This window comes from Chiloscyllium plagiosum, unplaced genomic scaffold, assembly GCF_037043375.1.
Source record: "Chiloscyllium plagiosum isolate Xiang-an unplaced genomic scaffold, Cpla_swu_hap1 HiC_scaffold_24, whole genome shotgun sequence".
Taxonomy (NCBI): domain Eukaryota; kingdom Metazoa; phylum Chordata; class Chondrichthyes; order Orectolobiformes; family Hemiscylliidae; genus Chiloscyllium; species Chiloscyllium plagiosum.
Window position 1 is genome coordinate 35,837,574 of NW_028270162.1, and position 27,536 is coordinate 35,865,109.

Genomic DNA, 27,536 nt, shown 5'->3' on the forward strand with positions numbered 1-27,536 from the left:
TTGGAAAGAACATACAACTGGTTGAGCACATGAAAAGATATGGAGTGTCTGGGGGAAAAGAAATTTCTGAATACAGTAAGTCTGCAGTTATAATGAAAGGCAGTGACAAAACATGGTTGTGCTGTGAGTTTACCAGGCAGTCGCTCAATCCACAAGGATGGACTCTCCACCAGCACTCCCTTGAGAGGAAAGGTGTTCATCCTATACATCTTCCCTATCTCTCATCCACATCACTCAAACACCCTCTACCCTGAGCAGATCAATTCCATGTGATCACTATTACCTGCCATGAAGAAAATAGGAGAAACAACAAGATTAACAAAACTTTGGAGCAGCAACACATCTCCTTGATGTTGTGTAGGGCTTTGTTCTAACTGTTTTTAACACTTGTGAAAGTTATGTTAATTCTTTAACAGTGTATTAAGTGATTGGTATTAGTTTTTATAGAGTTGAGTGGGATTATGCAATGCACTGAGTTGGCTAATTAATGTTTCTTAATACTCTTGATTCTCACTCAATCAAGCCACACAGAAATTAGCTGTAAGTGTTATTGAAAGAAATGTACTCCTTGAGGTAAATTTAAATTTTCAAGTTTGAATTTTAATACTTTACCAAGGCTGCAGAGAAGGAAGCCCTGCTCACAAAACAGGAAGAAGAGAAAAATATGCAGCGGAAGAAAGGCCGATCTGAAAAGAAAGCTGCGAGAAAGGCCCAGAAACAGGCCTTACCTGGAGACAAACGCAAAGCAGATGAGGAGGAATGGGGCAGCCAAACAGGTATGGTACCTACTGAGAAGACTCATGGAGTTGAATTATAAGATTTTTTTCTAAGTGAAACATTTCAATGAGGGCGTGGAGGTCAGTAATTAGGGCAAATTCTTTCTCTTTAAAAACGATTGAGTTTTAACATGGGTAAGTTAAAGCTTGCATTCTTTTAGTCTTGTGGTGTAATGGTTTATCAAATGTACCAAAAACCCCTCAGTTTACATCTACGAATACCTTTTTTTAAGTGAACAGAGGTAATTTAGTGATAGCCATTGATTCGTTATAAAGCATTTATATGTATTGAATAAGTGAGGGAGACTATATATGAGTCCAGTGACATCATTTTAGGTCTATCAATTGGGTATCTGAGATGGTAAGTTAATACTGACAGATCAACCACTCAGCATGACATAGCAGGAGCAGAAATTTCCAATTTCATGCCTACCTTCATTTACTGCTGAATCCAGAATACTACTACTATTCAATTAGCAGCCGTTGTTGCTGTGGATTAAGATTGTACAACACTGCAGGAGGCTATTTTGCCCATTATTTGTGGGTGCTCTTGAAAGTGCAGTTGTATTTTGCCCCACATCCTAGATGTGGCCTGGTTCCTCATACTCTTGTGCAACTCCTGTTTAACATTATCTTCGGAATCGAATTCTGCAATCCTTTTGACTAAGGTTTTCTCAATCTTTGTGACTTTTTGTGCAGGAGGGAAAATAATTCTCATCTCCTGGCTAGATGCCTTGTCAATTATTTTAAATCTATAGCCTATGGTTATTGACCTACTTGCCAGAGAGTTTTTTTTTCCTTCGGCTTTGGAATTCAATCGGAAATGTTCCTTCCTTGCAGCCCATTAGATGACAGCCAGATATTTTTAGTAGCAACTGAGCAGAGATGTTTACTCTATTTGTGCAGTAGCTCAGGAGAATTTATTTAGCAGTGTGGAGGATATTTGTTCTGGCATGCAATAAACAAGATTTTGTGCAATCCTCGTCATTGTGTGGTGAGGAACATTTCTCCATCAGGTCACAGGTTGTCTGTAATCATAAATATGGTTGGTATTGATTTCTTTAAATTATTGAAATTTCTTTAAACTAATGAAATTATTTCTGTGAGAGAGAACGAGGGGTCTGGCATAATGGTAATGTCATTGGTCTAGTGATCTAGAGCTCCTGCAGTGGGGACTATGGCAACAAGTGGAATTTAAGTTCAATGACGAATTCGAGAATTAAGAACTGTAGCTTCAGTCTGGGTGACCCTAAAGTTGTCATTGATTGCTATGAGAGCCCCATCACGTTCACTAATACCCTGGGTGGTGGAGGGTGGGGGGGGGGGGGGGGGGGCGGAGGATATCTGGCATCTATAAATGGTCAGCATCAGGCTAAGCAATGATGGGCAGTGACCACCCTCTGAAATGGTCGAGCAACCCATTCTGTTTAAGGGCAATTAGGGGTGGGCAACAAATTCTAACCTTGCCGGCTCTATCCATAAAAGCATTTTTTTAAAAAAAAGTTGTTCCTTATGCACAAGTCCACTTATTCTAAAACGAATTGCAAAACGTATTTTGGTTTTCCGCACCCCTTGGCAGCACGGTGGCACTGTGGTTAGCACTGCTGCCTCACAGCGCTAGAGACCCGGGTTCAATTCCTGCCTCAGGCGACTATCTGTGTGGAGTTTGCACATTCTCCCCGTATCTGCATGGGTTTCCTCCGGTTTCCTCCCACAGTCCAAAGATGTGCAGGTTAGGTGAATTGGTCATGCTAAATTGCCCGTAGAGTTAGGTTCAGGGGTAAGTGTAGGGGAATGGTTGTGCTTCGGCGGGTCAGTGTGGACTTGTTGGGCCGAAGGGCCTGTTTCCACACTGTAAGTAATCTAATCTAATCTAGTCTCTCATACTTCTTTGAGATCGTAAACTTCTTTGTTCAAAGGAGAACTGTCATCTAGTAAGATTATCAACTTGAACTGTTAACTCGGTCTCTCTGCATAGATGCTGAGCGTTTCCAGCATTTCCTGTTTTTAATTCTAATGTACTGTCCCATGCATTATACAAGGAGTCAGAACCAAATATGGTTAGGAGTGAGATACTTGACAGGGCATGGTTAAAAATCAACTCCATTTGAAATGATACTTTTACTCATTATTTTAATATGTAATGCTTCAAATATAAATGTAATTCAGGAAATAGGAAAACGGAGTTTCTTAGAATTCAGCAGTTTTTTTGAGTCTTTTATCAGCTTGAGAATAAACATAATTTTTAAAATGTGTATAAAGAAAAATACATTTACGTGATATAAGGTGTTCCTGCACTCCTATGCACAGTTATGTCAATGGATATTTCTGTTCCATTTTTCCCATCTCTGTCTTGCCTTCTATGAGATATATTGGAAATGTTTGTTGTGGTTTTGGTGCAAAGTCCAAATTTTAGAATTATTCTCCTCTTCGACTAGTCATTTTTTACCATTATTTGGGTTTTAATTCAGCAGTGGGCAGGTTCCTAGTTACTTCAGTTTGTCTGCCTGCAGAATTCTACCTCAGACAGCTGGGTAGTACGAGTACTTGCGTGAAGTGAATGCTGAGAAGATATGTATGGGAGTGTAAAATAGGGGACACATTTTTAGTAATTAGGAGGTTTCCTATTTTAAGACTCTGTAGAGAAGAGATCTTTTCTCTCAGGTCAGTAGTCTTTGGAATTCTCTTCCCAGAGAACAATGGGCCTTTGAATGTATTGTCACTAATTAAATAGTCACAGGTTATGGGAAGGTGACAGGAAAAATGGAGTTGATGCCACAATCAGGTTAGCTATGATTTTATGTAGTGACAGAGCAGCGTGAGGAGCTGAATTGGCTACTTCAGCTCCTAATTTTTGTGTTCCCATTCTCCTGTGCCATTTATGACCACAGAAGGGAGCTTTCTAATATTGCACGTTTCAATTTCAGATCAACCAAATAAAAGATCTCGAGCTCTGGAGCTGGAAGAAACTGAAGATGATCTGTCTACCGAATGTGGTCTGTTTGGTCGTAAAAGTAGCACAAAGATCCTAGAGACTCCAGCATTACAGAAACAAAAGGCTGTAGCAGCCACGAGGAACAAAGTTCTTCATGACGACAGCAAGGATAACCTGACTGTATTTGTCAGTAATCTGTCATATTCAATGCCCAACCCTGAGGAGAGGCTGAAGGAAATGTTTGAAAGTTTTGGTGAAATTGCAGATGTCCGCCCTGTTTACAATAATAGGGGACTTTTTCGAGGGTATTGTTATGTGGAGTTTAAGGAAGAGAAAGCAGCCACCAGTGCCTTGCGGCTGGACCGCCAGGAGTTAGAAGGCCGGCCAATGTTTGTTTCACCCTGTGTTGATAAAACAAAGAATCCAGATTTTAAGGTATTACTTTTGGTGTTTGTTATGATATTCTTTGAATATTTTTCCTTGTCTTTTGTAACTTTTCCTTTCTTTCAAGGAATTCTAATGCACCAAAGTGAAAGGACCCACTTCACCACCAATTCTGGTACATTTCTCAATCCCATAGTTATGTTTGTGATATGGTTCCAACCAAATTGATTCATATACTTGATGAGGTGCACCTCAGTGAATTTTGCTGTCACCTCAATCAATGTTTACTTTGATCCTTAGTGAACCTTTGTCACAAAATGTTTAAGGGACACAATAAAGAATGGATAAGGTTAGTTATGAGGAAGGACTGAATGGGCTGGAGCTGTTTCCTTTGCAATAAAGGAAACTGAGGGGCGATTTAATTGAGATGACTTTAATGGTGTAGAATTCTGTGGGTCCTCGATAGAGTGGGTAGAAATGACCTATTTCCTTGGTCATTATTCAGGAGTACATTTATATAAAGCAATTGATAAAATGAGAGGGTACATAATAAAGTTTATTTACTGGGATTGTGGGGATCTGGATCTTGTTGCTTTAAAAGGATGATAGAGTGAGAAATTCCCATTGCTGCATTTGAGAGGTGCTTGGATGTGAGTCATGGAATGTCAGTTGTGGCTCAGTTGGTAGCTCTCCTGCCTTTGAATCACAAGGCTCTGGCTTTAAATGCTAGGTGTGTGCACTAAACTCTTGGCTGGCATTCCAGTGCAGTACTGAGGGAGTGTTACACTGTTGGAGGAGTTGGCTTTTCAATGAGACGTCAAGTTGAGCCCCATCCTGCCGAAATGATATGAAAGATTGGGTGGGACCTTTCAAAGAAGGTCAGAGGAATTATTAACAGTGTCCTGGCCAACGTTTATCAGCTTCACTAAAGTAGATTATCTAGTCATTATATGTTACTGTTGATGGGAGCTTGCTGTGCAAAAATGGCTATTGCAGTCCCTGCGATACAACAGTGATTACATTTCAAAAGTACTTGACTGAGTCTAAAACGTGGAGATAAGCAACAATCATAAAGAACGCGATAACCCATATGATTATGGATAAAAAGGCAGGAAGTAAGATTTGACTGGATGTGTAACTTTTGGCTGGTACAGGACCCAATGTGTCAAATATTTGTCTCCTGTACCATTACATTTCTGTGATTCTAATATATTCTTATTTCACTACTTCCTTTGTTTGTCATGACTCTTGATTATCTAATTTTCTACTATTTGCTATTCTGCAAGTCATTCCCAGACAATGAAACACAACAATGAGGAACTGGTGTTTATTAAGATTCACTACATTGACAAGAAACAACAGAGCTTTAAATAAACCTGTTTTTCGCAATGTTTTCTGCCCATTCTTCTCCAGGTGTTTAGGTATAGCACTAGCTTGGAGAAGCACAAGGTTTTTATATCTGGTTTACCTTTCTCCTGCACTAAAGAGGAACTGGAAGAAATCTGCAAAGAGCATGGAAATCTAAAGGACATTCGTCTTGTCACTAACCGCTCTGGAAAACCAAAGGTACATCCTCTTACATGTTGAGGAAGTGTTTGTTGCTTACTTGTGCAACAAGAATATTTTCTACCTTGAACAAACTGAGTAATTTCCACTCTTTGGAAACTGATTGATTTCAAAGGGACTTTGTGTTCGCAAGTCTGGGAACTTTAAATCTTAAATCGCCTTTCCTGGTCACTAGCAAAATCTTCAGCGCGTTGCATTGGCTGACCTGGGTTTTGATGGTTTTAGTGTGAACACTCATGTTGAATTAACATTTTCACACACAATGTGGTGTGTATGTGGGATGAGCTGCGAGAGGAAGTGCAGTTACAACATTTAAACAACATTTGGACAGGTACATGGATAGGAAAGGTTTAGAGGGATCTGGACCAAACACAGACATGTTGTTCAGTTCAGGAAACCTATTCAGCATGGACGAGTTGGGCCAAAGGGCCTGTTTCCATGATTTATGACTATTTGTTCTGCATTAAATTATGGTCTCTCAGTTTTCGTCATAGTATACAAGATGGTCTGTTCCTTGGATCTTAAACTAATATTGAAATTCTGTGTGGGAAGGTTATGCCCTGTAGGTAATTTTAACTTGAAGGTCATTGTGATGTAATTGCCACAGCATTAGCTGCAAACAGGGTGTAATGTAGCATACAGATCGCCAGATTTGAGACTCAAGTTTGAAGTCTACCGACCAAAACCAGGAAAACTCCCTAAGCTTTTAAGTTTGCTGTGTCATTTGAGTCCATGGCTCACTGAGCTGGTAGATTTGTTCTCAGGTGTTTCGTCACCATGCTCGGTAACATCAGTGAGTCTCCGATGAAGTGCTGGTGTTCTGTCCTGCTTGCTATGTATCTGTCTTGGTCTGCTGTGGTGGGTGATATCACTTCCGGTTCTGTTTCTGAGAGGTTGGTAAATGGGGTCCAGGTTGATATGTTTGTGAATGGAGTTCCAGTTTGAATGCCAGGCCTCTAGGAATTCCCGTGCGTGTCTTTGTTTAGCCTGTCCCAGTCATACTGGTGTCCCTTTTCGTCAGTGTTTATGGATACTACTGATTGTTGGTCATGTCTTTTCCAAAACATATCGATTTGGACCCCATTTACCAACCCCTCAGAAACAGAACCGGAGTGATATCACCCACAACAGACCAAGACACACAAGTAGAAGTGGGGCAGAACACCAGCGCTTCATCGGAGTCTCATTGATGATGTTACTGAGCATGGTGACGAAACATCTGAGAACAAATCTACCAGCTCAGTGAGCAAACCTACAACCTGAGCTATACATTTTCTCTAAAGTCTTTCATATGTGTCTGCCTATTAGCAACTATTCAATATTAGTTGTTTCCCATTTGAAGGCTGAATAATATTTGAATGAATTCTGTTTCAGGGTTTAGCATATGCTGAATATGAAAATGAAGCCCAAGCCTCCCAGGCTGTTCTTAAGATGGATGGCATGGTAATTAAAGATCACACAATCAGTGTAGCCATCAGTAATCCGCCCCAGAGAAAACAGACTACCAAGGTCGAAACCAGCAGATCTTCTGGCTCATTGCTTCCTCGGCAGGTGTATGGAGCGTAAGTGTGAATCAAATTGTTACAACAATTACAATAGCTATTGTGGATGATACAGTTATAATTGGTGAGTTGGGAGTTGTCTAACCAAAGCTGATTGTGTCGTCCATTTATTTCAGACAATAATTGCTGCTGAATAAGGAACATATTTTATAAATGTTGGCTATTTGTGCTTGTTTTTAATACAGACATCTGAATCATTTGTGGCTCCATTATATAGAGTTGTCCCTTTTGTGGTGGTGACAATGTAAGCCAAGACTAATATCCAGCTATTTCTAACGGGGGACCAGGTGCATGTGTCAAAACCAGCAATGCAAATAATTTAGCAGTAATACACATCTATGTATCTAATTATATATCACAGATCTAAAATCTAATTTTGAATTTGAGTCTTTCTGAAGTTTATGACAACAGAATTTCTAGTCAGATAGCAAACGTCTGAAGTTCTAAGTTCAGTTATTCCTCACTAGAAACAATTCTGATTTTTTTTGTTCCTCTTCTACATAGAAGAGCTGCATATAGATTATGGCAGTATTGCTTCTTGGATATATGCATATTGCATATGTAAGTGATAAGGAAAGGATTAAGGGGGGATATGTTACATATCACAAAAATAAATCTATGTACTAATAGGGAAAATTCTGGCATTTACTATGACAATGGGTTGAAAACAACATCATGTGAATTGGCAAAATGAGAACTGATCTTGATAGTGAATTATAACCTTGAAAGTGCTAGTTTAGGCAGGGTTGGTGTGGGCAAGGTTAATACAGGAGGAAATTGACTGATATCTGCAATGATCATGATGCATGGGTCAGGGGATAGAAAGTGTGTTTTGGTGCAGGTTGAAATTGTCTATTTAAATCGTGATAGCTTGGAAATATAAAATTCCACAGTTCAAGTACCTTGAATGAGTAACAAGTTGTAAATGAGAAGCCTGAACGGTACTGCAAATGTAAGCGAACAGATTGAAATGAAACGTAAAGCCACTATCATGGAGTTTTGGGAATGGGATGTAGTGAGATGTGATTCAGGGAGATTTTGATGAGGGGAAACCCTTAAAACAGCATTTGACTTATCTACTAAGTGAAAAAGAGGTAGAACGCTGATGTTTATTACTAGTATGTACTAGTATTTGTAAAATGCAAGAATAAAAGACAAGAAGGTATCAACTAATGGGGAATGAGGAGGATAGGATCATTTAAAAAGGCAGGGCAGGACCCATCCAAAGTGAAGTCCAATATGCACATTGAAACATAGGGGAAACGGAATAGGAACATTGGTATAAATGTACAAAAGTAAATTTTGATAGCACCAAGAAATATGACTTTTGAATTGTGTCCAGAATTTTCTTGGTTTGCAGCAGTTTTGACACTATATGTTGATCCATGCGAATGCTCTCATTAACGCTGATATTTTTCTAGGAGGGGCAAAGGTCGAACACAGCTTGCACTTGTACCTCGTGCATTACAACGTTTGCCTATACCTGCAGCGAATACTGAAAATGGTACTTTGAGGGATCAGGATGGCAATTCAAAAGGTGATTCCTCTGTAACGGGAGAGACTAAAAAGATGACGAATGCAGATTTTGCAAAAATGCTGCTGAAAAAATAACCTGATGTTACAGCAATCATTGTTACACTGCTGGATGTCTGGAAACATGTGAACTGTCTTTACAGAAACTATTTGCATCTTTAGGCATGACTAGAGATTCTTATGAACAGTACTGAAATGTAAATAATCCATTTTTTTAAGAGTTTGACAAGTGTTAAATATCCTTGATGGAAGCTCCATGTTGCTTTGCTTTGTCAACATTTTTTAAGCAGTTGCTGAATTGTATTTACAGAGAATGGCTTTAATGTTTGTTTTGTTTATGATTGTGTTTTATAACTGTTAATTGGTTAGTTTTAAATAAGTGCCCTGGAAGCTACTGTTTTGCATTTTTGGTAAAAATATTTACATTACAGCAGGATCACAGGGACCATTTCATTGTTACTTTTGATATTGCTGTGATTTTTATATATGAATTGTAATGTAACATTAGTTAAGGATCATGTTTTGGATTCATTGGTTAAAAATCACAGAACAGTCAGGATGTGTTAAATTAAGGCTTCAGCTGCCCTCTTTAAGGGCAGGAGCAGGTTCCCTGAAAATGTAAGAAAATGTCATTGAATACACTGCAGTTGAACCAATTAAAAACTGTTTAAAACAAGGTACAAAAGCTATCCTTTCATTCTGAGCTATTGGGGCGGTCATTACTGATTTTTGTATTCAAAATTTGTATGCTTACTTGACTTTTAGCTTTGTCAGACTATGGTTTAATCGGCTGAAATTCTACGAGTGATTTATCAGTCCACAGCTGTACTACCAGCACATCTTTCATGTGATTTGTGAATAAACTAAGGCTTCATCTGCCTTCCAGAAGAGCAAGACATTTCCTATTGGCATGCTGCTATTCATCTTTAACCAATATCACCTTTGTACTGCTGTTTACAGGACTTTGTGCAAATTGGAAGCAACCTTTCCTCCCCTACTAAGGTGACAACACCTACTATCTTAAAGTTCATGAAATAACATCCCTTTTTACTCTGGTAGATAAGTGGGTAGTACCAAGTGATATACACATCACTCACTCCCTCCCTTGAATCCACATCCTGTTATGAAATATTCTTTAGACTGGCAAAGGTGTGAGAAACAAGGGAAAAAATAATTATGTCTGTGCTATGTAAAACTGGGGCACTCGCGTCACAATAGGTTTGACAATTGACATTTGATGAAGCAAGAAGTGGGCCATCATGCCTTCATGTTTTCCCTGTTAGCCAATAAGATGGTGACTGATCTGTTCATGTTTCAAATTGCCACATTCCTTCTACCAGAATATTTACTTTCCTTGCTTAACAAGAATCTTAACCTTAAAAGAATTTAATGTTTCATCATAATTTGTCTACTTATAGTCAATTTTAGGGAGGTAAATCCATCTCATTCGATCTTTGCTATATGTGACTCCAAATCCACTTACCTACCCTCTGAAATACCAAGGCCTTAGTTTAAGAACTATTACAAAATAGGATATCAGTGAACTAATAATTTTTTAAAATTATGACAATGTTTATTCATCTTGAGACGATTATTTGGAAAGCAAAGATGGCCCTTAATGAGTTAGTAAGGTTTACCATAAGTAGTAGGCCATTCGGCCCCTTAAGTCCACTCTGCCTTTCAATCGGATGATGGTTGAGCTGACATTGCTGATGTCACTTCCTGTCCTTTCCCAGTAAACCTTGTTCAATTGTACAAATAGTAGAAATCCTTGTAGCTGTTCGACACAGCTATACATTTGGTTCATTGACCCCTCTCACCCCAGCACTGAAAATATTGATGACAGAATATTCAGTATCTTCCAAAGCACATTGTTTCAAGTGATGTGAAAATAGCAATGTAAGTATTTAAGTTGAAATTAGATTTTTTTAATCAAGAAACATAGTTATGAACTTTGTTCCACATCAGCCCACCAAAAGGAAAAGTCAAGAATATCATAGATGCCAAAATACTTTATTTACATCTTAAATAGTGTATATATATATATATATATATATTATAATATATATATGTATCTATGTTTCACAAACAAATAAAGGCTTTGTTTAAGTAAAGTGCAATTTCAATTCACAAACATCTCACTGGCCCATTGGGTTATTGTCCAATGAAATTTGCTAACACTGGTCTTTTATTCTAATCCTTAGTGATTTTAATTTCTCAAGTGCAAGATTTTAATTAAAAAGTATAGAAATTATAAAACAAAAACAATTTCTTATAATGATGGCAAATTATAGTTTGAAGGAATGTGATTCAGTTTTTAAATCAATCAACATAATTCAACACATCTAACACTCCAGGAATACCAGCAACTGGATACAATGCATTAATAATCTGCTGACCGACATCCTTCTTAACATCAGGATATCCAAAACATTAAGATGGTTATGTAGCTTTTGAAAAGAAATTATCGGACTCAGCAATCGTTCATTGTGTTGTTTGGCTTGGAGCAATTACACATCAGACTCCAGCTTCACTACATGCTGCAATTTCTGCAAGTACGAGACGAGTTGGAACAACGGGGTGATTTTTTTTCCCCTCAATCTACTGGATTGCTAAAAAATGCCACCAAAACAAAAAAAATCAGCACTGAGATACTAAACAGGAGTTAATCTTTTAAACAAAATAACAGCTTTTTCTAGCAAGAGACACAAACCAAAGTGTATGAACAATACTACTTGCACCCATCACTACAAACCGTGGGATGGACATTTTTTTTTAACTCTTGAAAATATACACAGCCCAATCTGTCATCATGTCCATAGTGTTTATATTTAGACCATGTAAAATAGTCTCTGTAAATATAGACACTTAAAAATCAGGGATAGTATCGATCACAGATCAGCCTAAGAAATGCAGTCCCAATTAAGTTATGGCAATTGCCCAGTTCAGAATGTGTCCAGTTTAAATCACATCCTGTACCTGGATATAACCCAGAATACCTAAATATATTGTGGGGTTTTTTTTGCAGCTTTTATTCTGCAGATCCAAACTGTTAAGCAACCAACATAACAAATGCAAACACGCATGGCTGGTTCAGGATCTCATGATAAAGCCAAGCAAAAAAACAGCCTAACATGCACAACCCTTCAGTAAAGAACTTGACAAGTTTCTGAACTAAAGGAATCAATATTGACTAAAATTTAGACTGTTGTCGATCCCAGCAACTCATGTCCTTAAACAGCATGGAATAATGAGAGTTTAATTTTTAATTAGAATTGTTTGTGTATAATCTGAATGGTTTGGATTAGCTTCAGGTAAACCTTTATCCACAGAGTGATCGGTTGTTGCAATTAGCAGTAAGTCAAGAGTCATTTCTGTGCACTTTCCAATGAAACGAATAAATGGTCTTACATCTCCCTCATTGGCCAAGTCCAGTGCACTATAATACTCAGCCCTTTGTTCCTTGCGGATAGTGACAGGTGGGTAACCTGCTTGCATTAGGATTAGATTCATAAGTAATCGCGCTGTCCTTCCATTTCCATCTATAAAGGGATGGATGTAGACAAGTTTATAATGTGCAAGGGCTGCAATTTCAACAGGATGTAGACTCATGGCTTCTTCAGAATTCAACCACTGAACCAGCTCCTGCATTTGTTTCTTTACATCCCTTGGATGGGGAGGAATGTGGTGACCCACAAAGACTTGATTGGTCCGAAATCTTCCAGCTTCTACAGGGTCAACATATCCTAAAACTCTTTTGTGAATCTGTAAAATATCATCAATATTAACAGATCCAATTCTGGATACCAAAGACTTGTTGAGATATTTCATGGCTGCATCAACCCCGATAACTTCATTCTGTTCCATCAGGCTTTTCCCGGGCACAGCATACCTAGTTTCTATGATGTGCCTGATTTCAGACAGTGTCAATGTATTCCCCTCAATTGCCACGGTGTGATAAATATGATGGTAATAACTTTCTTCCATTACACGGTGCAGTGCTGCATTCCCTTTGGGTATAGCCATCAATTTTTTAACTTTCCGGTCAAGAATACTAAATTGTTTTTGGTCAATTTCTTCCACCAATGGTAATGTCCTATCACGGTTGACCAATGCCTTCTCATCACATGGAGAAATGGTCAAAGCTTTTGTATATAAATGGTCAGCCTGAATAACATCCTTATCTTCTTCCATGAAAACACCCAATTCATTTAAAGCGTCCACATAATTAGGGTCCATGTTGAGGGCATGCATGAATAGCCTATATGCCTTCTCACGCTTTCCCAAACGTTTCATCTCCAGAGCCTGGTGCAGAGCAGCTTTAGCTTCCAACTGGATTTCTGAAATTAAAAATCAGTTTCTAATTTAAATGGAGCAAAATGTACCACATAGTCAGTAATGGATGAGATTTGTGGTCATTTGTAATTACTACACAGGATAATCAGATCTTCAGCCAACTGTAACCCATTTTGTCAAATGTCACAGACTGACTGCAAAATGGACTTTTGTTCTGGATTTCTGTATCCAGTTACTTTGAAACAAGTCACCTACCAGTCAATGAATATTAAAAGTTTGGCAGAACAGACAGCAAAATCTGGGACTTGGTATGAATGCATTCAGCTATCAGTACATGTGGTATTGCACAGATCCACAACACGATGTGGAGGTGCTGGTGGTGGACTGGGACGGACAAAGTCAGAAATCACACAACACCAGTCCAACAGTACAGGCCAACAGGTTTATTTGAAACCACAAGCTTTCAGAGTGCTGCTCCTTCATCAGTGGAAGTGTATACTTATTCACAAATAATTAGATTATCTGAAAAATGATAGCCACTAGTTACATAACTGTGGACAGAGTGCCAAGATAATCTCCTACTGGGAATTGGTTAAAAGAAGCAGGAAGTAGAAAATTCAAAAGAGAGCACATCCACTGATTAAATTTTATAGAATTCAAATGGCCATAGTCACATACAGTTGTCATAAATAACACAATGCAAATCATCAACTCTCTCAAACAACATTATATCCTATCTTTACACAAAATATTGATAGGTTGCAGCCATGTGGAACGGCCCATAGCTGGATAATTTAGGGTGTAGGTTTGCTATCCAGACGTTTCATTACCTGGCTAGGTAACATCAGTGGCAACCTCCAAATGAAGCGAAGCTGTTGTCTCCTACTTTCTACTTATATCTTTCTCCTAGATGGGGTTCCTGGGGTTTGTTGTGATATCATTTCCTGTTCGTTTTCTGAGGGGTTAATAGATGGCATCTAGATCTATGCGTTTGTTTATGGCGTTGTGGTTGGAGTGCCAGGCCTCTAGGAATTCTCTGGCATGTCTTTGCTTAGCCTGTCCCAGGATAGATGTGTTGTCCCAGTCGAAATGGTGGGTTTTTTTCATCTGTGTGCAGGGCTACGAGGGAGAGAGGGTCGTGTCTTTTTGTGGCTAGCTGGTGTTCGTGTATCCTGGTGGCTAACTTTCTTCCTGTTTGTCCTACGTCGTGTTTGTGGCAGTCCTTGCATGGAATTTTGTAGATGACGTTTGGTTTTGTCCATGGGTTGTTCTGGGTCTTTTAAGTTTGTTAGTTTTTGTTTGAGAGAGAGTGTTGGTGGGTTTGTGTGCTACTAGGATTCTGAGGGGTCTTAGTAGTCTGGCTGTCATTTCTGAAACTTCTTTGATGTATGGTAAGGTAGTTAGGGTTTCTGGCTGTGTTTGGTCTGCTTGTCGTGGCTTGTTCTTGAGGAATCTGCAGACTGTATTTTTTGAGTATCCATTCTTCTTGAATACATTGTATAGGTGGTTCTCCTCTGTTTTCCGAAGTTCGTCTGTGCTGCAGTGTATGGTGGCTCGTTGGAATAGTGTTCTGATACAGCTTCGTTTGTGTGTGTTGGGATAGTTGCTCTCTCCCTCTTAGCCCTACACACAGACGAAAAAAATCACCATTTCGACTGGGACAACACATCTATCCTGGGACAGGCTAAGCAAAGATATGCCAGGGAATTCCTAGAGGCCTGGCACTCCAACCACAACGCCATAAACAAACGCATTGATCGAGATACCATCTATCAACCCATCAGAAAACGAACAGGAAATGACATCACCACAAACCCCAGGAACCCCATCCAGGAGAAAGATATAAATAGAAAGCAGGAGACAACAACTTCGCTTCACTTGAGGTCACCACTGATGATGTTACCTAGCCAGGTAATGAAACATCTGGATATCAAACCTACAGCTCAGCGAGCAAACCTACACCTTAAACTTCAACCTGAGCTACAAACCTTCACAAACCTTGCAGCTGGATAATTCTCTAACATCATTCATTTCTGTTCCTGCCTAAACCTTGAAAGAGTAAGCCACAGACCTTTGAATCTACAGACCGATGTACCTTCTAATTTATTTTTGTAGTGCGATGGCAATATATTTATACGTGTGGGCCTTTAAAATAGTTTGTGTAGTAAACTGGGCCAACATGTGCATGCCAATTTTTGACAATTCGAATGGCTGCCTGGTCAGCCAACATCTGTCATTCTCCATAAACTTACAAACTACATTCTGAACTTGCACTAATTACCATTCAGACTGTGCCTGCTCACCCAGACTGACTCCCACTACCCAAATGTTAAAATTCCCACTGCTTGATCACTGCCATAATTATACTCTTAAGACAAAAAGAACACATATACTGGAATCCAAAGCAGACAGGCAGGAAACTGGAAGAACATAGTAAGCCAGGGAGTATCGGGAGGTGGAGAAGTTGATGTTTTAGGTGTGACCCTACTTCAGGACTTGGGGGGGGGGGGGGGGGGGGGCGCACAGTGAAGTGGGGATAGGTGAAGGCTAGTAGACAGTACGACCTGATTATAGTCCTTCCGAGGTAAGCTAACCCCTCCAGCTCCATAACCCTTTGAGAATGCAACATACCTCCAATGCTAGTCTGGCAACTAAAGTCTTCACCTATCCTCAGTTGGAGAATTTCATTCCTAAACCTTGTCTTCTGTTTATCCTCCTTTAACCTCCCCTTAAAAAAATACAACTGAACAAGCTTTGGGTCACCTCTGGCTCAGTGTTAATTTTGTGGTCTGCTACTGGAATGTTTTACTGCGTTCAAGGTGTGGACCAGAAAAGGTGAGGAGGAGATTCACCTAGATGTTGGATGGGCAGGAGTGATACAGTCTACTACAAATTCCTCTCAGCAAAGAAAAGTGAGACACCTGAATGAAGTGTGCAAAGTTATGAGGGGCCGAGCGTGGATAGGGAGAAACTTTTCTCTCAGTATAGGGCTCAGGAGACACAGTTTTAAAGTAAGGAACTGGTAGTTGACAGGGGATTGGAAGAAAAAATAAAGTCATACTATAGGCACCTGGAGCTCACTGCCTAAAAGGGTAGCAGAGACCGGAAACCTCAAAACATTTATGTAGTATCTAAATAAACTCCTCACACGCCACTGCATATGAGGCGACAAGCCAAGGGACCTGCTATTTAAAAAAAAACTACGTCTCTCTCAACGCTATTTGTTGCTGGGGAAAGTGAAGTAGTTTTAAGAAGTTGTTGAGGATCCAGATATTAATGGCCACGACAAGAGGAAGGGGAATGCTGGAGGCTGTGGCAACTGCCCAGTATGATGCCCCAAAACCTTCGATGCAGCTCAAAAACAAAAGTTAAAAATCACAACACCAGGTTATAGTCCAGCAGGTTTATTTGGAAGCACTAGCTTTTGGGAGATGTTTGCAGGTAAAGGGACGGCTGAAAAATGGGAAGCCTTCAGAAATGAGATAACGAGAATCCAGAGAAAGTATATTCCTGTTAGGGTGAAAGGAAAGGCTGGTAGGTGTAGGGAATGCTGGATGACTAAAGAAATTGAGGATTTGGTTAAGAAAAAGAAGGAAGCATATGTCAGGTATAGACAGGATAGATCAAGTGAATCCTGAGAAGAGTATAAGGGAAGTAGGAGTATACTTAAGAAGAAATCAGGAGGGCAAATAAGGTTAAAGAGAATCCAAAGAGTTTTTACAAATGCATTAAGGACAAAAGGGTAACTAGGGAGAGAATAGGGCCCCTCAAAGTGGAGTTCCGCAGGGATCAGTTCCTCTGCTGTTTGTAATTTTTATTAATGACTTGGATGAGGGAGTCGAAGGGTGGGTCAGTAAATTTGCAGATGATACGAAGATTGGAGGAGTTGTGGATAGTGAGGGCTGCAAAGGGACTTAGATATGATGTAGAGCTGGGCTGAGGAGTGGCAGATGGAGTTCAACCCTGCCAAGTGTGAGGTTGTCCATTTTAGAAAGACAAATAAGAATGCGGAATACAGGGTTAACGGTAGGGTTCTTAGTGAGGTGGAGGAACAGAGGGATCTTGGGGTCTATGTTCAAAGATCTTTGAAAGTTGCCACTCAGGTGGATAGAGCTTGTAAGAAGGCCTATGGTGTATTAGCGTTCATTAGCAGAGGGATTGAATTCAAGAGTCGTGAAGTGATGTTGCAACTGTACAGGACTTTGGTTAGGCCACATTTGGAGTACTGTGTGCAGTTCTGGTCGCCTCACTTTAGGAAAGATGTGGAAGCTTTGGAGAGGGTGAAGAGAAGATTTACCAGGATGTTGCCTGGAATGGAGAATAGGTCGTACGAGGATAGGTTGAGAGTGCTAGGCCTTTTCTCGTTGGAACGGCGAAGGATGAGGGGTGACTTGATAGAGGTTTATAAGATGATCAGAGGAATAGATAGAGTAGACAGTCAGAATTTTTTTCCCTGGGTACAACAGAGTGTTACAAGGGGACATAAATTTAAGGTGAAGGGTGGAAGGTATAGGGGAGATGTTAGGGGTGGGTTGGGGGCATGGAATGCGCTGCCTGTGGGAGTGGTAGAGTCAGAATCTTTGGTGACCTTTAAGCGGCAATTGGATAGGTACATGGATGGGTGCTTAAGCTAGGACAAATGTTCGGCACAACATCGTGGGCCGAAGGGCCTGTTCTGTGCTGTATTGTTCTATGTTATAAAGATCACCAAGATGGCCTTTGTGTGGAGCCGCAGAAAATGGGGGAAGATACAAAATGAGTATTTTGCATCAGTATTTACTGTGGAAATGGATATGGAAGATATGATTGTAGGGAAATAGAGGGTGACATCTGGTAAAATGTCCCTATTACAGAGAAGGAAGTGCTGGATGTCTTGAAATGGGTAAAAGTGTATAAATCCCTAGGACCAGATCAGGTGTACCCCAGAACACTGTGGGAACCTAGAGAAGTGATTGCTGGGCCTCTTACTGAGATATTTATATCATTGATAGTCACAGGTGAGTTGCAGGAAGACTAGAGGTTGGTTAACGTGGTGTCACTGTTTAAGAAGGGTGGTAAGGACAAGCCAGGGAACTAGAGATCAGTGAGCCTGACATTGGCGGTCGGCAAGTTGTTGGAGGGAATCCTGAGGGACAGGATGTACATGTATTTGGAAAGACAAGGACTGATTAGGTCAACATGGCTTTGTGTGTGGGAAATCATGTCTCACTAACTTGATTGAGTTTTTTGAGGAAGTAAGAAAGAGGATTGATGAGGGCAGAACAGTAGATGTGATCTATATGGATTTCAGTAAGGCGTTCGACAAAGTTCCCCATGGGAGACTGATTACCAAGGTTAGATCTCACGGAATACAGGGAGAACTGGATCAAAGGTAGAAGACAGAGGGTGGTGGTGAAGGGTTGTTTTTCAGACTGGAGGCCTGTGACCAGTGGAGTGCTACAAGGATCGGTGCTGGGTCCTCTAATTTTTGTCATTTACATAAATGATTTGGATGCGAGCATAAGAGGTACACAGTTAGTAAGTTTGCAGATGACACCAAAATTGGAGGTGTAGTGGACAGCGAAGAGGGTTACCTCAGATTACAACAGGATCTGGACCAGATGGGCCAATGGGCTGAGAAGTGGCAGATGGAGTTTAATTCAGATAAATGTGAGGTGCTGCATTTTGGGAAAGCAAATCTTAGCAGGACTTATACACACAATGGTAAGGTCCGAGGGAGTGTTGCTGAACAAAGACCTTGGAGTGCAAGTTCATAGCTCCTTGAAAGCGGGGTCGCAGGTAGATAGGATAGTGAAGAAGGCATTTGGTATGCTTTCCTTTTTATTGGTCAGAGTATTGAGTACAGGAGTTGGGAGGTCATGTTGCAGCAGTACAGGACATTGGTTAGGCCACTGTTGGAATATTGTGTGCAATTCTGGTCTTCCTATCGGAAAGATGTTGTGAAACTTGAAAGGGTTCAGAAAAGATTTACAAGGCTGTCGCCAGGATTGGAGGATTTGAGCTATAGGGAGAGGCTGGTGCTGTTTTCCCTGGAGTGTCAGAGGTTGAGGGATGACCTTAGAGGTTTACAAAATTATGAGGGGCATGGACAGGGTAAATAGTCAAAGTCTTTTCCCTGGGGTCAGGGAGTCCAGAACTAGAGGGCATAGGTTTAGGGTGAGAGGGGAAAGACATAAAAGAGACCTAAGTCTCTTTTACTCTGCACCCAGAGTGACACGCTACAGCTCCCCATTAAGATCAGAGCAGGAGATTGCAGATCCTTATGAACATGAGGCTGCAGATCTGCACTTAGATCTCCTTCCTATCTGTGTGAGTGTCAGTGTCCCTCTCCTTTACTCGGTCTCTGCCCCCTCAGAAACCTCGGATTCCCCCCGCAAAGCTCGAAGAGAAACCACCCGCTCGAGAGGGTGAGTGGCCAGGCCGCCTCTGCCGCTCCTTACCCGGTCCCGCTTTCTGCCTGAGGGCCCAGGCCTCCTCCAGCTGGCTCAGCTCCACTCCGCTATAGCTCAGGCTCAGCCCGGTGCTCGGGTCGCCGTCCAGGACCACCTCCCACAGGCGCCGTCGCAGTGACCACAAACCGTCCCGGAGCTGGGGGAGAAGCACAGCGGTCAGCGAGCCGAGCAGCACGGCCCCCGCTGCTGCCGACAGCCGCCTGCCGCCCAGGCCCATGGCGACCGCTCTCTTTGAAACCGCGGCCGCCGGCTCCCGGACCCGCCTCTCCCTGCTCCATCATTGGTCCGCCTGTGAGACTTCTCTCATCACCTATTGGGTGCCACATCTGTCAATCATTATCCTGGCCAATACACAACGGCAACGTCTCCATCCCTCAGCCAATCACATGAGCTACTGCGCATATCCGAGTGACCCACGTGACATTAACAATGGCTTTGCTGCATCTGAGTTGGACCAGATGGTACTTTTCAACAAAGTTAAAAATCACTCAACTCCAGGTTTATTTGGAAGCACTAGCTTTCGAGGCGCTGCCTCTTCATCAGATAGTGGTCTGATGATCCACCTCATGAAGAGGCTGCGTTTTGAAAGCTAGTCCTTCCAAATAAACCTGTTGAACTATCACCTGGTGTTGTGTGATTTTTAACTTTGCAACAGCTGGTCACAATCCCTGAGACAGGCAAACACAGACACACTGCAGCTCCCCACTGTACCCAGAGTGACACACTGCAGCTCCCCATTAAGATCAGAGCAGGAGATTGCAGATCCTTATGAACATGAGACTGCAGATTTGCACTGACAAACCAGAGCAGGAAATCTGTAGATCACCAAGTGGACAACCCAGAGCAGAAGACTACAGATCCTCATTGAATAGAGACATATACTGTCGCAAAGAAATGATCAAATTAAAAAGGAGGATTTGAGTACCGCCCAGGCTTATAAGTAGATGAATCTCAAAGGTCAAATGAATGGTATCCAGGGTTGTTAAATGAGGCAAAGGAGGACAGAGCAGTGGCAATTCCTCCCTGGCCACAGGAAGTTTGCTGGAGGACTGGAGGTTAGCCAATATTATACTGTTATTCAAGAAAGGACCAAAGGTTAAATCGGGAAACTACAGGCCAGTGGTGGGGGAAACTATTGGATGCAATTCTGAAGGACAGAATTACAGTAATCGATGGAACAAAAACAGTCAGTACGGCTCTGCTAAGAGAGGTCACGTCTGAACAACTAGATTAAATTTTTTTGAAGAGGTGACCAGGTGTGTAGAAGAGGGCAATCAATGCTTTTGATGTAGTCTGCTTGAACTTTAGCAAGCTTTTTGAAAAGCTTCCTCATGCGAAACTGATAACAAAATGTAAGAGCCCATGGGATCCAAGGAAATTTGGTAAATTGGACCCACAATTGGCTGAATGACAGGAAATAGGGGTTGATGGTTGAGAGATTTTTTTTCCCAACTCAGGTCAGTGTTGAGACCCTTGCTGTTTGTGGTTTATAAAAATGATTTAGACTTGAATGCACAATGGTTGGTCAGTAAATTCACAGGTGATAAAAAAATGTTGGGGTGGTAAATAGTGAGGAGGATCGCCTTGGATTACAGGAGGATGAGGACAAGCTGGTCAGTGACAAATGGATTCAATTTGGATAAATGTGAGGTGATGCGCTTGGACAAGAGAAACAAGGCAAGAGATTACATAATCAACAGTAGGACCATGGGAAGCACAGAGAGTCCAAAAGACTTTGATATACACTGGTCCCTAAAAGGTACAGGGCAAGTGGATAATGTGGTTAAGAAGACAAATGGCATACTCGCTTGTATTAGCTGAGGTTTGGAGTTTAAAAGCAAGGAGGTTATGCTGAAACTGAATAAAATGTCAGTCAGACCTCAGCTATTGTAATTTTGGAATTCATATTTTTAGAGGGATTACAATGGGGATGGTGCAGAGGAGATTCACCAAGATATTGCCTGGGCTGGAGAGTTTTAGTTACGATGAGAGATTGAATAGACTGGTATTGTTTTCCTGAGAAGAGATTGAGAAAGGACATTCCTGAAATGTAAAAAATTGAGGAGTATGGATAGTGTAGACAGGAAGAAACTTTACTCCTTGATGGAGGAATAAACCAGGGGATTTGGATTGAAGGTAAGGAATAGGGGATGTGAGGAAAAATATTTTCACCCAGAGGATGGTATAAATCTGGATCTCACTGCCTGTGAGGGTGGCCTGATAATATTTACAAAGTATTTAAGATATGCACTTGTGATGCCAAGGTATACAAGACAATGGACCAAGTACTGGAAAATGGGATTACAGTTGTTTTCAACTGGCACAGACACGATGTGTCAAAGGATCATTTTCTGGGCTGGCAATCTTTATGATTCTGTGACTGCAGGCAGATCTCCAATGAGCAGATCAGAGCAGGAGACTGCAGATCCCCACTGAACAGATCAGAGCAAGAGGCTGGGGATGTTAGAGACATAAAATAGAAAGTTCTTGAGTCACTCCGCTTTTGAGGTGAAAGAGACTGGAAACTGATGGTGATTGGGGGGGAGGGGAAGGAGGGAGTGAGGGAAGAGAAGGAAGGGAGAAGAAGGGAAGAGGAGGAATGGAGAAGGAAGAAAGAGGTGGAAGAATCACCTGGATGAGTGCAGCTCCAACAACAATCCTCAGTTAAGAAAAGGAAAGATATTGGAGATGCATTGTGAAAGATCTTTTGCTCAGGGCACCCTCACCATCTGTTTCATTAGCACCTCCAACACCTTTGTCAAAGGAATGAAAACCATAATTTTCCAGCCCCCATCAGCACCAAAGATTATTCATATTGGTCTTAACTTTGTTTCTTTCTCCATATATGCTGCTAGACCAGGTGAGTATTTCCATTTTAAAAAAAAAATTCCAACATTTTACTTTTGTATAAAAAATGAAACCTTTTCATCAGTCCCATGGTGTTTTATTCAGTGATCACTTCACTATGTCCAGCTCAAGCCACTGAAGGTTATCCATTCATCAACAGCCGATGCCACCAATCATACAAAAGCCTTAAAAAAAAAGAGCTCAAAGAAAATTGCTGCAATTTTACTGCTAACTGGAAACAGTGAATTATCATGCATTAGAAAACATACAAGTGCAACTCATGCTACACAAAACAATGATGTGGAGGTGCCAGTGTTGAACTGGGGTGAACAAAATTAAAAATCACAAAGTTATAACATGGTGTTGTGTGGTATTTAACTTTTTACACAAAACTAAATGAAGTTACAAAAGCAAGGCACAGATAAAAAGTTGGAAACAAGTGTTAGTTTGCTTCACCTAGTTGACATTGCCACTGTTCTTTCATCACATCCTTTATCTTTCTGTGGTCCTAAGGGAAGAGTACTAAACTGGACCAAGGCCAATTATATCAAAATTAGGCAGGAACTGGGAAATGTGGATTGGATACAACTATTTGAAGGGAAGTCCACATTTGATATATTAGATTAGATTTGATTAGATTAGATTACTTACAGTGTGGAAACAGGCCCTTCGGCCCAACAAGTCCACACCGACCCGCCGAAGCGCAACCCACCCATACCCCTACATTTACCACTTATTACCTAACACGAAGGGCAATTTAGCATGGCCAATTCACCTAACCTGCACATCTTTGGACTGTGGGAGGAAACCGGAGCACCCGGAGGAAACCCACACAGACACGGGGAGAACGTGCAAACTCCAAACAGTCAGTCGCCTGAGTCGGGAATTGAACCCGGGTCTCTGGCGCTGTGAGGCAGCAGTGCTAACCACTGTGCCACCGTGCCGCCCATATGGGATGCTTTCAAAGATAGGTTAAAGATAGTGCAGGATAGGCATGTCCCGTTAAAAGCAAAGGATAGTAAAGGCAAGATTTGTGAACTTGGGATGACAGGAGAAATTGTAAGATTAGCCAGGACGAAAAGGAAAGTGTACATAAGGTCCAGTCTGCTAAGAACAGAACGGGCCCTGGAGGAATATCGGAAGAGTAGGAGCAGTCTTAAATGAGGAATCAAGCGGGCTAAAAGGGACCGTGAAATTGCTTTAGCAAGCAGAATTAAGGAGAATCCCAAAGCCTTTTATTCTTTTATAAGAAACAAGCGGGTAACTAGATAAAGGATTGGTCCACTAAAGGATAATGAAGGAAGGCTGTGTGTCGAACCTGAAACAATGGCTGAGATTCTGAATGATTACTTTGCATCAATGTTCACTGAGGAGAGGGACATGATAAATGTTGAGATTAGAGATAGAAGTTTGATAACTCAAGGTCACATTGACATAAGTAGGAAAGATGTGTTGGGTAGGCTAGAGTTTATTAAGGTGGACAAATCCCTAGGACCGGATGGGATCTATCCCAGGTAGCTGAGGGAGGTGAGAGAGGAAATAGCTGTGGTCCTGACAGATATCTTTGTAGCATCCTTAACAGAGCTGAGGTACCAGAGGACTGGAGGATTTTCATGTTGTCCTCTGTACAAGAAGGGTAGTAACTGCAAGACCAGTGAGTTTGATGTCAGTGGTGGGAAAGTTGCTGGAGAAGGTACTGAGGGATAAAATCTATTTATATTTGGAAAAGAATGAGCTTATCAGTGATAGGCAACATGGCTTTGTGGGGGGTGAGATTGTGCCTTACCAATGGAGTTCTTCGAGGAAGTGACCAAGTTGAAGGAAGGGCTGTAGATGTCATATACATGGACTTTAGTAAGGCGTTTGATAAGGTTCCCCATGGTAGACTAATGGAGAAAGTGAAGTCACATGGTGTGCAGGGTGTTCTAGCCAGGTGGATAAAGAACTGGTTGAGCAACAAGCGACAGACAGTAGTAGTTGAAGAGAGTTTCTCGAAATGAAGAAAGGTGACCAGTGGTGTTCCACAGGGATCAATGCTAGGGCCACTGTTTTTGTGATATACATAAATGATCTGGAAGAGGGAACTGTTGGTATGATTAGCAAGTTTACAGATGACACAAAGATTGTTGGAGTAGCAGAAAGCATAAGGGACTGTCAAAGAATACAGGAGACTATAGATAGACGCACCACTGGGCGGAAAAGTGGCAGATGGATTTCAATCCAGGCAAATGTGGTGATGCATTTTGGGAAGTCTAATTCTAGAGCGAATTATACAGTAAACGGAAGAGCCTTGGGAAAAGTTGATGAGCAGAGAGATCTGGAAGTTCATGTCTATTGTACCCTGAAGGTTGCTGCACAGGTGGATAGAGTGGTCAAGGTAGCATATGGTATACTTGCCTTCATCGGACAGGATATTGAGTATAGAAGATGGCAGATCATGTTAAAATTGTACACGACATTGGTTCGGCCGTATTTAGAATACTGTGTACAGTTCTGGTCGCCACATTACTAAAAAGGATGTGGACTCTTTGGAGAGGGTGCAGAGAAGGTTTACGAGGATGTTGCCTGGTATGGAAAGTGTTAGCTATGAAGAGAGGTTGAGTAAGTTAGGTTTGTTTTCATTAGAAAAAAGGAGACTGAGGGGAGACATGACTGAGGTCTACAAAATGAAGAAGGGTATAGACAGGGTAGATAGAGATGAGCTTTTTCCCAGGGTGAAGGATTCAGTAACGAAAGATCACGCTTTCAAGGTGAGAGGTGAAAAGTTTAAGACGGATACATGCGACAAGTACTTTACACAGAGGGTGGTAAGTGCCTGGAACACGTTGCCAGCAGTGGTAGTAGAGGCAGGCACAGTAGGTGTGGAGCAGAGAGATACAGATGCTTAGGAATTGGGCAACAGGTTTAGGCAATAGATTTGGATCGGCTCAGGCTTGGAGAGCCAAAGGACCTGTTCCTGGGCTGTAAATTTTCTTAATTCTTTGTTCTTTGCTCCCTTAACTACTTGCATTTGCTCATCCTATCAACTGTACAAGGTGAAATAAGTAACCCATCAATTTTTTTTCAGGAAAGGAAAACTCAAACACAATGTTACAGTGAGAAAATGTAAACTTACAGCAAAAACATGGTATACTAAATGAATAATCAAAAATGACCACATGGGTTCAGCTCAGAAGTGAAATAAATGGGATAGGATAAATAGATAGGAGTGTATTTATAGATCCCAAATAGTGGGAGGCAGAACAACAAATTCCAAGCAAAATTCTGCGTGCAAAAATAAACAAGGGAAAAATAGTTGGGGGTTTCAACTATCCTAACATCAACTGGGATATAAACATATTTGACCTCAACCTCAACAGTGGGAAAAATCACACAATATAAAATTCTTGAAGTGCATTTAGGAGAACTTTTTTTTTTAGCACATAACCAGCTCAATTAGAGAAGGTGCAATTCTAGATATAGTCTTACCACGAATCCATTATTGATATTGGAAAAATCCAGCTGGTTCACTAATGGCCTTTAGGGAAGGAAACTCTAAACTTAACCTGGATTGGATTACATGTGACTCCAGACTCTCAGCATTGTGGTTGACTCTGAACTGCACTCTGGGCAATTAGGGATGGGTAATAAATGCTGGTCCAGCCAGCAACACTCATCTCATTAATGTAAAAAAAATAGAAACATTGAAGATAGAAGCAGGAATAGGCTATTTGACCCCTCATGCTAACTCTGCCATATGGTATGATCATTACGGATCAATACTCTAACAGGAAATGAAGTCAGGCGAATGGATGAAGTTGCAGTGGCTAATATTTTGGAGATAGTGATTGTAATAGTTACATACATCAATATAATAAAAGACAAGGGCAGAACAGGAGCAAAAGTTCTAAATTGGGGAAGACAAATTTTATGAAGTTGAGGTGATTTGTAGAAAATGGACTGGAACCAGTTATTGGAAGGAATAATCAGTGGCAAAAAGAGAGTGGAAGGCATTCAAAAGTGAAGTTCTGCAGACACAGTGTAGATGTGACCCTAGAAGAAAAAGATGGTATTCCCAAATCTAGAGCCCCTGGATTTCCAGAAACATACAGGGTAACTTAAAGCTGGAAGAAAAAAGCTTACAAAAGCCACAAAATAGGCTTTCTACAGTATGAAGCTAGGAGTACGGAAAGTACAGTGAATAAGTAAAAAAGGAAATTAAGAAAGCAACAAGGATGTGGAAAAATATTGGCAGATAAATTCAAGGAAACCCAAACATGTTTTGTCAGTATGTTAAGAAGCTGGGAAGAAGTTGTCCTGGAAGTTCTCAACATCGACTCCAGACCCCATGAAGTCTTATGGCATCAGGTGAAACATGGGCAAGGAAACATCCTGCTGATTATCACATATTGTCCTCCCTCAGTTAATGAATCAGTACTTCTAGTGGGGGATTTCAATGTCCAGCACCAAGAGTGGCTCAACAATAGCAGTATTGATTGATGGTCAGGCCCTAAAAGACACAGCTACTAGATTGGTCTGTGGCAAAGGAGAGGGAACCAACAGTAGGGAAAAACATATTTGACCTCAACCATACAAATCTGCTAGCTGCAGCTGCATCTGTCCATGACTTTATCAGTAAGAGTGACCACTGCACAGTCCTTGTGGAGATGAAGTCATGCCTTCACATTGAGAATAACCTCTATTGTGTTATGTGGCACTATGACTGTGCTAAATTGGACTGACTTCAAACAGATATTGCAACTCAAGACTCAGTGAGCCATCAACAGCAGAATTGTACTCCAGCACAATCTGCAACTTCCTGATGAAGGGCTTTTGCCCAGAATGTTTATTTTCCTGCTCCTCGGATGCTGCCTGACCTGCTGTGCTTTTCCAGCACCACTCTAATCTACCTTGCCAATCTGCAACTTCATGACCTGGGATATCTCCCATTCAACCAGTACCATTTAGCCAGGGAATGAATCCTGGTCCGATGGAGAGTGCATGACGGCATGACAGGAGCAGCACCTGGTATTCCTAAAAATGAAGTGTCAACCTGATGAAGCTATGCCGAACGGCATAAGCAGAAAGCGACAGACAGGGTTAAACAATCCCACAACCAACAGATCAGTTTTATGCTCTGCAGTCCTGCCACATCCAGTCGTGATGGTGATAGTCAATTAAACAACTCACTGGAGGAGAAAATTTC

At 41.2% G+C, this 27,536-nt stretch overlaps 2 protein-coding genes across 2 annotated transcripts in view; one reads left to right on the forward strand and one right to left on the reverse strand.

Moving 5' to 3' along the window:
- Positions 1-9,650, forward strand: part of sart3 (spliceosome associated factor 3, U4/U6 recycling protein) — a 33,442-nt gene extending 23,792 nt beyond the window's left edge. Inside the window, exons 15-19 of the mRNA XM_043715811.2 lie at positions 617-776; positions 3,704-4,146; positions 5,509-5,661; positions 7,036-7,223; positions 8,645-9,650. Coding sequence (XP_043571746.2) covers positions 617-776; positions 3,704-4,146; positions 5,509-5,661; positions 7,036-7,223; positions 8,645-8,834 — 1,134 coding nt within the window. The 3' untranslated portion in view covers positions 8,835-9,650. The remainder of the gene's footprint in view (positions 1-616; positions 777-3,703; positions 4,147-5,508; positions 5,662-7,035; positions 7,224-8,644) is intronic.
- An 830-nt stretch (positions 9,651-10,480) lies between these two features.
- Positions 10,481-19,739, reverse strand: ficd (FIC domain protein adenylyltransferase). The gene is made up of 2 exons (XM_043715812.2): positions 19,493-19,739; positions 10,481-13,096 (listed from the first exon to the last, which is right to left on the reverse strand). Exons 1-2 carry the CDS (start codon positions 19,719-19,721, stop codon positions 12,015-12,017), a joined length of 1,311 nt encoding a protein of 436 aa, XP_043571747.2. The 5' UTR covers positions 19,722-19,739; the 3' UTR covers positions 10,481-12,014.
- Positions 19,740-27,536: the final 7,797 nt, after the last annotated feature.